This window comes from Trichogramma pretiosum, unplaced genomic scaffold (assembly GCF_000599845.2).
Source record: "Trichogramma pretiosum strain Unisexual culture from Peru unplaced genomic scaffold, Tpre_2.0 scaffold11, whole genome shotgun sequence".
In the NCBI taxonomy this organism is placed as follows: Eukaryota; Metazoa; Arthropoda; class Insecta; order Hymenoptera; family Trichogrammatidae; genus Trichogramma; species Trichogramma pretiosum.
Window position 1 is genome coordinate 2473191 of NW_019641702.1, and position 11496 is coordinate 2484686.

General features: G+C 44.4%; 1 protein-coding gene across 11 annotated transcripts in view; it reads right to left on the bottom strand.

The window, feature by feature from the left end:
* Positions 1–10704, bottom strand: part of LOC106653886 (homeobox protein homothorax) — a 318679-nt gene extending 307975 nt beyond the window's left edge. For all 11 annotated transcript variants that reach the window (XM_014373524.2, XM_014373523.2, XM_023462676.1 and 8 more), the window contains exons 1-2: positions 9461–10704; positions 742–989 (exon numbers count right to left, since the gene is read on the bottom strand). In XM_014373524.2, coding sequence (XP_014229010.1) covers positions 742–989; positions 9461–9478 — 266 coding nt within the window. In that variant the 5' untranslated portion in view covers positions 9479–10704. The remainder of the gene's footprint in view (positions 1–741; positions 990–9460) is intronic.
* Positions 10705–11496: the final 792 nt, after the last annotated feature.

The following is an 11496-nucleotide window of genomic DNA, read 5'->3' on the forward strand; positions in this document are numbered from 1 at the left end:
GGTAGTGGCAGTAGTAGTGCCGCCGCCGCCGCAAAAGAATGCGCTAGCCGCGCAGCGATGATGCAGCAGCAGCAACAGCATCACCACTGTAGTACGTACTACCACCACGCACGAGCCCGACACGCAAGAGTGTCTATAACGTAGGAGGAGCAGCAGCAGCTAAGCATCCGAACATTCCAGGAAAGTATGCTCCTCTCTCTCTCTCTGCACAGACTGGCCACACGACGAGGACGAGCACGACGAGTGGACAAATTATAGGGTATTATGCAGCAGGGCCTGGTCAAAATATAATAAGCTCCCGTTCGGTAGATAGCTGCGCGCGCGCGCCCGTCCGTACGGCCCTACCTGTATTATAGCACGTTTACATATAATACTTGCGCCCGTGCATGTACGGCATGCGTATATTCCGCCTTGGACGTGCGCGATCTTTCGACGATAAATCACTTTCTGGCCTCCGTATATGAAGCAGCAGCAGGCCAGGAAGCGATCGGCCGCTGCCTAAGATTTTGCGCCCGCAAGTCTCTCGATAATACGGCCCGTACTGCTGCTTCTGCACATGCTCCTCTCGGCCGCGCGTGATTGAAATATCTCGCCGCTTTAATAATTAGCGCAAAGAATGTTACATTTAGCCGCCGATCGCTTCGGTAGCCCCGGCCCTCGACGATCGTCGTCGAGCTATTACACGATAACCGCGAGCTTTTTGTTGTTTTACATTTTTGCGATATTACAACGTCGACTTACTGGTAAATGGCGTCCTTGTCGCGTTTAACGTGGGCTTCTGGTATTGTGGATGCAGCCGCCGCAGCAGCCAGTACATGGGGTGGCTGTGGCGGTGGTGGGTACTGTGGGTGTCCAGGGCCCATCGCACCGAGGTGCGGACTGTGATGAAGGCCCGGCACATTGCGCGCGCTGGCGTGTGGGTCGTAGATGCCACCGCCGGCACTTCCGCCACCCTCGAGGTAACCGCCATGGATCCCTCCATCTTCGTACTGAAATGTCAATCAAAAAAAATTCGAGTGTTAGTCATCGATTGTAACCATGCCAATCGTATTATTTATTTTGAAAAAAGTTGCAAGTCTGTATGGTAGAAGCGTTGAGTTTCTAATCGAGCGCTGTATCGCTCGTGCGTGGCTTTACGAGCATTTTCCAACGTTTTCAAGTACTTTTTTTTGACCGGCTATCCCCAAGTACTTTTTTTTATCCGCACGCCTAATACTTATGCACAATTACGTACGCGAGCTCGAGGCAAGGCAACTAAGATAAAAGTAAACGATAATGCAAGCTGACAAAATTATAGTCGTATAGATTATTTCTATCATAAAAGGCCACATTTACAGCCTTTTGATAGGCATTCGAGTGACGCTAATGTATTTCTCGTATGAGTAACGAGCAAAAGTGTCATAATATCGAGAAAACTGCATTTCCATAACTTTGCAAGTGCGTGTAGTCCAGCTTTTAACGGTCGTAACAAAAAAGAAACGAGAGAGGAAAAAAATTAAACGATATTTTATTCCGTTCTAAGCGAGCGCACGAGTACGTGAACGCGTCTCGGAAAGTTGATTGCGCCAGGTATCGGAGTTTTTAAAGGGCCACAGCTGGTGTACACGATGATCATGACACACCAAGCGCATATATACCTACTGCTCGACCTGCACTACATTATGTGGCTTATAGAGCTTCCAGAGCAGCACTAGTCACGGCTACAATGACGACTGCATAGTCGATATCGCGTAATTGCTCGACCGAGTTCAAGTTTGTGTCGTCGATCTCTGGTGCATGTATGTACATTTCTTCCTTCTCATTCGACAACTAAGCTTTGTAAGGGCTCGAGCTATACGTGTATAGTGCACCACATATACACATATATATACAGAAGTATCTTATTCTCTCTCTCTCTTGCTCATGCATATGTAATCGCTTCCCATTGGCCGCTTTGACTTCCTTTGCTAGACACGAAGGTACTATACGCCAAATTTCAAATTTTTTGTTCGTATTCGTTTATGAATTAATTATTATGATGTATGCCCACGTCGAACTGAATTATAATAACGACTTTTTTAAATTTTCTAGCATCTATTTATGAAAATCGAGCATTTAATATCGTCATCAACTATATTTTATCGTAGATTTTTTTATTAATTAGTTAATTAGAAACGTTAAATTGAATTGAACGAGAGCGGTAATGTGTTATATCGATTTGCTGATTGATTTTCCATGTTAGTCAAGTGCGATTGATCATTGGTATTTCAATGGAAGTAGCCTGATTTTTATGAATTTATTAAGTAATGTAATCGTGAGTGTGTATGAGTGTGTGGATCCGTATAAATATAAGGAAATTATCTATGCCAGTAGTAGACTCTTGGCTATACACGTTTGTATATTATTTAACCAAACCAGTAAGTAAATATTTGACGAAATGTAGGCTCGCGTTCAACACCAACAAAAAGGTCAATAAGTTTGAGCACATAATACACATACAGGCAATGCCAATTCTCGAGTCTAATTTTTTAACCTGGCAATAGGTATGAAAGTTATTGACGTGTTATAGTCTCAAGGTAGATTAGACGAGTTTATTCAAATAGTCAATAGGCTACCGTAAGCGCGTGCGACACAAGCCCACGAATTGTGCTACGAAGCAATCGGATATACAATGAAGATATTTACACTTGTAAGCTCGAAAAACTGATAATTCTATTATGAAAACAAGTGGGCGCGTATCGAGATAATGAAATCGTATATAAGTCTCGTTATACGATCGCGTGTGCGTGTGTGTGTGTGTGTGTGTATTTGTATCTCTACCGCCGAATTCGCAAGAACGTGTATAGTAATCAAGCTATCGCTTATAATTGATTATATCAAAAATTTGCGCTAGCCTCCGAGATTTTTTGAGACGCTGTGTAAACTTTTTCTATCCGCTCGAAACAAAATAATATAATCACTGTCGCACGAGCGAGAAAAAAATCTCACGCTTCATTTCCAAAAATGTATGTATATATGAACGCGTGCGTTTTGCCGCACCGTTGTAATCCTCCAAAGAATTCTCGCATTAATAAGCGTTCGTTCTTTTTTTCGAATTCTGTGATCCATTGAATTTTAATCATTCTTCTCACGACTAGAGAATTGAAAAAAAAAAGAAAAAATAATAATAACGAAACTCCACATCGTCACCACCAACGGAGCGAGAGAGAGAGAGAGAGAGAAAAAAAAATAATTACAAATCGTTCGTTCGCATTTATAAGGAGAGCGGATCGATCTTCGGATAACCCACATAATACATAAACGTGTACATCGAAGCTGCGGATGCTGATGAACTCGTCGCACCGCCCACCGATAACGCGTATATAGCTCTTGCGCACCTAACTTGCACACACGCATACATACTGCACATGGGCAATACTAGCTGGGCACGTGATCGATCGATCTCTGCACATTCGTTCCTCCTTTCCTGAAGGCTCCTGCGAAAATATCCCCACGGAGCCTAAACGCCCGACTGTGTGTGTGTGTGTGCGTTTTACGCATCTGTACTGCAGTATAGTGCGTACACACAAACGCGAAATGATTCACGAGAAAGCTGCTTATGAAGATATCACAAACAACGGCGGCAGTGGCCGGATAGATCGCGATAATCGCGCTGTTGCCAATGCGAACTGGCTATTTTACATAAGGCTTAATTGCAAGAATGATTTGCAGAACGAACCGAGCATATCATGCATTATATATACACGCATACATATAAATATACCGCTCGCAGGCTGTGCACAATGCCGCTCTGTTCTTCTCTCTCTCTCTCTCTCTCTCTCTCTCGTGCTCTCTCTCGCTCGCGCGCGAACTTATCGAACGAACATTACACCTGTCCGTGTTTGCGTGCGCCAACGAATCGGTTTAATCGTAGCGATTCGCGTATTATACATGTATGCATTGACGTTATCAAACATTGCCGCGGCAACTCGCATGTTATTGCTTCACGTGCGCCCAAAGCATTGAAAATTAGCGATCGCAGACTCCGTCACTGTCGCGCAACTCACGAGTATTGATTTTTGTCCAAATAAACGAGACAAAAAATTAATTACAGTTTACCGTCTGCACATGTGAAAAAAACGTACTCTCTGATCAAATTAGAAATTTTTCTGATAAAATGATCTAATTAGTAAGTTATAAATTGAATGACGGCCCAATATATGTTGCGCACAAAATAACCCATACGAAGATTGGTCTAGTATAGTAGTTTAGTGCGCGAATGTGACAGGCGCAGAAGCTACATCGTACGGAGCAAGCAGAGGCGATTGTGGCGCAACTCGCGAGCAAAGAGAACGTATATGAGCAATTCTCTAAATGAAACGCATTTTTGGAGGTAGAATCGCGGCAAATTTTTTTTTTAACCTACGCGGATACGGACCCCCGGGAAATGTTTTTGGGGGTCCTAGGAACATGTAACCACGTAGGAACCATTGAAATTTCAATAGTGCTTACTTTTATAGCTACTTTTGTGATTTAGAGGACGAAAAATCATGTTTTCTCGTAAATACGGCTAATTACTCAATTTCTAAGTCGCTGAAAAAGTATCAAAACTCATCTAAAAAAAATAACTGGCTACTGTGTTCGATAGGAAATTTTCTCAGCTTTCCAATGGTGGTATCAGATTTTCCGATAAGTCGCACATTCACCGAGAAAATCGCCATCAAACATGCCAAGCTAAATATCTCGAAAAACTCGGTACGGAAAAAGTGATCTTTGAGGTTTAATTTCGATTTTTCCTCGTGAAAATGAAATTTATCGAAAAATCTGACTACACCATGAGAAAGCTGAGGAAATTTCCTATCGAAAGCATATCTTTATTTATTTTTTCGGTGGAATTACGAGCTAGTTTTGATTGTAGCGAGCCGAAAACCTCGCGACCGCGCTGAATCAGCTCGGAAACAGAAAACAGCGAACAACGTGAAAGAAATTCCCATGTATAACATTGTAATTCCACCGAAAAAATAAATAAAGATATGCTTTCGATAGGAAATTTCTTTGGCTTTCTCATGGTGTAGTCAGATTTTTCGATAAATTTCATTTTCACAAGGAAAAATCAACAATTATCCAAAAAGTTCACTTTTTCCGTACTGAATTTTTCGACATATTTAGCCCTCAATGTGTGATGGTGATTTTCTCGGTGAATGTGCAATTTATCGGAAAATCTGATACCACCATTGGAAAGCTGAGAAAATTTCCTATCGAACACAGTAGTCAGTTATTTTTTTTAGATGAGTTTTGATACTTTTTCAGCGACTTAGAAATTGAGTAATTAGCCGTATTTACGAGAAAACATGATTTTTCGTCCTCTAAATCACAAAAGTAGCTATAAAAATAAGCACTATCGAAATTTCAATGGTTCCTACGTGGTTACAGGTTCCTAGGACCCCCAAAAACATTTCCCGGGGGTCCGTATCCGCGTAGGTTGAAAAAAAAATTTGTCGCGATTCTACCTCAAAAAATGCGTTTCATTTGGAGAATTGCTCATATAAACGCGCACCTGTCATTTATCTAAAAACTAGCGATGTATAACTACCGTCGCACGGATCAAGGGGAGAGAGGGTAGAACAGCTGGTGTCGCGGTTACATAGTCGCTACATCGGTGTATCGGTCGCGCTGCAAAGTAGTTCCTGCGGGACAGATCGTCGACCTTGGTTATGCACCGCAGTCCTTGCACATAACGTATGTACGTATGTGTGTGTATATGAGACGAGCGGGTGGCCGACGGCAACGACGTCGCTCTGTCAGGCCGGCTTATCACGAGAGGGAACACCGGCGTAATGTTACGTGGTCGATGCATCGCACGATACGAGCGCCCAACTATACTTGCAACCTTTGGCCGATTTCTCTTTGGGGAGTTGAAAAACGCCATTCATAACGAGACTTGTTTATTTATCTACATGAAACTCGAGGCTATATGTCGACAATCAGACAAGAGAGCTTGAATAAAGAAATGTCCCCGCTAACACTCGCCGAGCACATTTTAATATTTTTTTATTCGAAAAGTCTCGCTAACACCACGTTTATATGGGCACGTATGTATAAAGCTATACGCATGGACAATGTTGAAATGTGCTGCTACAGCAGCCGCCGCAGCAGCAGACGGATTTTCAAAGTCATCGCCTCAAGGACAAATAGGGCGAGAAACGATCGAGCCAGCCGAGGTTTCGTTTCGAGCGTGCACGCGCGCGCGAACGGAGCGAGCTGTGTAGCATTGCTTCTCATACTTGCTCTCAGGCGAACGCTAATAACAGCGGCCTGAGCGTCGGCTGCCGCGGCAGGAGAGGAGCGCGAACCCCTCTCCAGGCAGACACACACGGCACACAGACTCACGCAGCAGTCATTTGGAGCAGTCATCTGTTACGGTTCAGCAGAAAAAAAAAATAAGAAGTAAGAACATATGAATCGAACACATACACGAGCACATTATAGCTTAAGCATGTACCAACGATAGATATATTATATCGAGGGTCGAGTAGCTTGACTTTTGAATGCGATGACTTTTCTATGATACGAACTTTGGCATATTGCGAGCTATACGCGGGCGTCGATACGAGTCGAATGACTCAATGTCGTATACACACACGACACAAGATGTGAATAGATTAGTCGGCGGATGAATGAAAAAAGCAGCCAGACGTCTATAAGATGAACGCATATAAAGTAGAGTAGCTTTGACTTTTTTTGAATCAAATCCGAGTTAACAGCGTGTTAATTAAAATTAAATATCCCAGCAGAGATATTAATCAATATTTTTTACTCATACAAACACTCTGGTCCCGTTAGAATTTATGAATATAATATGTTTGAGTCTAGGAAAAATTCACTATTTTTTTTTGATAAAAGAAAAATGAGTCTAAATAAAAAATGGTCCAGTTTGGCAGCTCTAGATAGAACCGCGTAAAATTAAAAAGTTTCCAATACAAGTGTACACACGCGGCAATGTCAATAACCTCGCGATAGTTGACGACGCGCGCAAACATACTCGCACAATCGCGCGCGAGACGTAAAATCTCAATAAGCGGTCTAGGGCTGCTATTTTTTCGCGCCAAAACTAGAAACGGAAGAAAAAATGACAATTCACTAGAGCCAAAACTCTGAAAGGTGGCAGAAGAAAATCGAAGAAATGCAGCACTCATATCGATTGAGAGATAAACACGCGACTACGTATATAACTTTTATTCAAATCATTCGCTGGTGTCGTTTATCAGCCTGCTATCTTTCACTCGCACTGTGGCTGCTGCTTTTTCTGCAAGCCTACAGGCAGATACATCGAATAAATGAATGCAGCAGACTAGGCTTATCCGCAGTGCACGGCGACGTCATTTATATATGGGCCGAGAACGAAAGAGAAGAAGATAAGGTGCCTGACTGACTATACGCACGAGTTATTTTTATATATTTTCTGAGCAAGCGAGAAAATGCGAAATTTTGCAAGTGATATAATTGTCGCGATACGACGCGACGCTACGCAGGTCGAGGAACTCGAGTGTTTGGGAAAAAAATTCGAGTAATCGCAAAAGGTGAATCGATCAAACGAGCAAAGTACATTGGCTTTATATGAGCCAAGGAATTGATGACAGGTAAAATGGTCGCGTTCGTTAACAATTTCCAAAGAAAGAGTTAGCGGTTACTCGTGTCACGACTCAATCTCTTTTCTTTCAGATGCACAAGGATGCTATATGTACGTTCGGTACAGTAGCCGGCTGCACAACGAAAGCGCGATCCCGCGTCAATTATCTCACACGCTCGGGCACTGATACGTTGCATGATAAAATCATTGGTTAGCTGCAAAAATGTACGCCGCATTTTCTCGCTCCAGCGGCAAAAGCGAGCTGGTTAAAATTACGAGTCGAGAGCGCCTTCGAAGAAGCAAAACGAAGTTGTCGACGAAGAAATCACCGATTCTGCCTTTGAGCCGTACGTAATATAGCGTGTACTCTGCCCGGAGAGAAGAAACCGTGTCGTCTTCCAACGTCTAGTTACAAAACACATATTGCCTATATATACTAGTAATGCGTGTATATATGTGTGTGTATGTTTATGTGTATATATGCGCGCAGAAAATATATACAGACGGAGGCAGAAAGGGTTAAGCGATTCTGGAATTTCCGCAGCCAACATCGCGTGTAACAAACAGTCGGATCAATTCTGCGAAGCATCATCGCATATACGTATACGCGCCGAGGCGCTGCATTTCCGACTCGTTGAGATTTCTTCTTTGCTCATTTATTCTTCTTGTTTCTCGAGAAAAATTTTGCCACCGTAAGATAAAAATTGACTTATTAAAGCTAAAATGTGTAACGGTTTTCTTGCACTCCCGCAAATGCGTCGAAGAGAAAAAAATTATATGAGCACGAGAAGAACTGATCACGTCCGTTGATACGATCGTAGATCCACATATTAAAGTGTAAACAGCGGAGGGCAAGGTCAACGACATTTTTGACAACAACAAATTACACACCAAGTGTCAACTCGAGTGCCACTGCAGATCGTTGCAGCACCGCAGTAGCTCGCGCAAGCTAGACGTTAGACGTGAAACGAGCCGTGCAATTTTCTGTGCCGGCTGCTGCTGCTCATGCTGTGTTTTGTTAACACAGAGAGAGAGACGAGTAGAGAAGAATTTACTTGCATCGCAAATGCGACTCTCAATCGCGGGAGCAGAAAAAACAGATTGCTGCGCGAGCACACTGCATCGATAATTTCGGCTGCCAGTGAATTATTTATCGAGTTTAAAGCGCTTGTGAAAATACGCGCAAGTCAATTCTCTTGATGTAAACACACATGTTGTGCAGAGCGTCGAACGCGTGTTACTCGGATACACGATAGCACGCGCTTTATCGCGAAACAAACGACGCGAGAAAGAGAATCGCGAGTCCCCGTGGAGTTCATTCAGATAGATTATATTTGCGCGTGCTACGAATTTTCGCGCAATTTTTTTGCACAATCACTATAGCCAAAACACGACTGTCATCGTCGACTCAAAAAGGTTTTTTGCACTGTTGCAAATTTTGCGCGAATTTACGAAAAAAATCGGAGTTGATGCTTAGGAACAATCGGCATTCCAAGCCTAACCTCAAAAATGCTCGGCGTGAAATAATATCAACACACGTACACACGCGCTCGGAGTTTCAGAGGCGGATTAAGTGTATCACACGGCTTCATTAGCATCTCTTATTATACGAATCTATGTTTCTTGGTAAGAGCTCGCTATTCAATACGCAGCTTGAAATTTCAAAATTAGAGAGAAAAGAAGAGAAGCTACATTCCTATAGACTTATATTTCCGAGTAAGCGGTCCGACGGGCACGTGCGGCGTCGGCCGTATAGAGCAGCAGTCCGAGCTCCCTGATCAGACACGCTGTCTACGAGAAAACCTCGCGACGACTCGGTTTTTCCACACAGACTCACAGCTACAAAGAAAAAGTGCTGAAAAGGACACTTACCCCCCTGGGCTGCGCCATGTACGCCCTGGCAGCACCCGGGAACTCTGCGTGCTGTGCCACCGTAGCGGCTATGTTTTCACCGGGGTAAATGACGAAAGTCCTTTCTCACAGAGCAGTGGATACTGCGCGTCTTAATTTCTCTTACACTCAAACAATAACAACAACAAACTCACTGATGATTCAAATTTATAAATACTATATTTACAAATACAATTTGAATTAAGACAAATATTGCACACTTATAGAATTTATCCTTGGAATGAGGAATTTATGGTCACTTATTTAAAACACACTCGCGAACACGTACATTTGAACGAGACACCGATTATTAGACTAAAATAGATCCGTCGTTGACTGACTCTTACACGATCAGAAGTCTTCTTCAGACTGACTTTCACACCGTCGTTGGGATCTGTAACAAGCAGCTGGACGTTGGTCAGTAGATCGTGGCGACATCCGAACGCTTGACAGATATTCTCAGCACCTCGCTATGTGATTCTTGCCTCGTCATTATAATTCTCTAAGAACGTCGTCTACGCCTTGTTACACGGCTCTAACATTGAAAGACTCGTGTCGATACCAATTCAATACTTGCACTCGGGCCTTGAATAATACTAGACAGCAACGTACAACTGGAGATGCACTCGGGAATTAAGCAATTAGATCGCTTAGTTCCGTTCTTTTTGGTGACAGACTTTCAGTCTAGCTGGCTCCTGTGTAGACGACAGCTGTCTTTATAAATTTGAATGATGATGCTGCGCCTTGGAAGATTGGCGAGAGGCACAGTTTTTATGAGAAGTCGAGAACAATAGCGCAGGCAATCGAAACTCACGGCACACGTTTTCTTGACTACTTGTCTGTAGTTTTAGACGAAGCTAGAGAGTCCAGAGCGATGAGTTCTGGCTCTCTGACTGGGCTTATCTTGGATTTGCGCATACACTGACCGATTAGGTGCTCTTACTGCCGACTACGACGACGCGCGCGCCTATCGTTTGATCAATCGTCGATGATTTGAACTTGGCATACACATGTATACAATGTGTGTACATTCAAGCTATGTTCGAGCAATATCGACGACGAGAAATATCGACGACGATACAACGCGGTAGGTGTACGCGCGCGACGTAAATATACTAACTAATACAGAAATGACAACAAGCGAAACGATAGCAGATTATATTTTGAGTAAACCGGACCGATCGGAAATCGCAGCACCGTAAACGAAAGATCCTGCGTCGTCCGCAGTCGTTCGCTAACTGTCAATCAGAGCGAGCGGCCAGCTTTGTAGTGGGAGGTGCAGCGTACACGCCTACCGGGCGCAGTGGGGCCAATGGACCGGAGTAACGCCCAACGACCGCGGCGCCACTGTGGAGGAGCGACGAATCACCGGCCAGGGCCATCGTGCCTCCACCGCCGAGCCGAGCTGCTTCCGTCTCGCTCGCACCCGTGTCTTGGCGCGGCTCCGCGGCCGAACGAGACGACCCCTCGCGGCTGCCACGGGCACCGGCCTGGCCGTCTAGCTGCGAGGCACACAGGAGTGGGAGCCGTTTCGCGTCCCCCTCCCTCGCGCTGCCTACTACCCGGCCGCTGCCGCAGCGAGAGCCGAGCTCCGCACGCAACACACGGCAGAGCCCAGGCCTCGCGAGTCTGCAATTTTGCTCGGCAGCACGTGTTTTCTTTCCTCTGCGCGCGTCGGAGGAGCGGCTCGAGCTCTCGGAGCCGCGCCGTAGGTAGTGCATGCAGTGTAGCGGCGGACTGTCGGGACGCGTACTATACACATATATATACACGAGCGTCGATTCTTCTGTGTGCGATAGCCGAGCGACGGCCTCGCGATCGGAGCCACTGCTACTTCCTATGCGCTCGCTTGTATTATGCATTTTTCGACGTACGTTTTTAATTCAGAAGCCTCTGTTTTACCGCTCTTTGCCCCTCGAGTCGTTTCTTAGAGCTTTGCTAGTATTGTATTTTTGCTCTCTATGTTGACGTGTTACAGTTACGAGTGAATCAAGTTTAGAAACACCAGTGCTTATAGT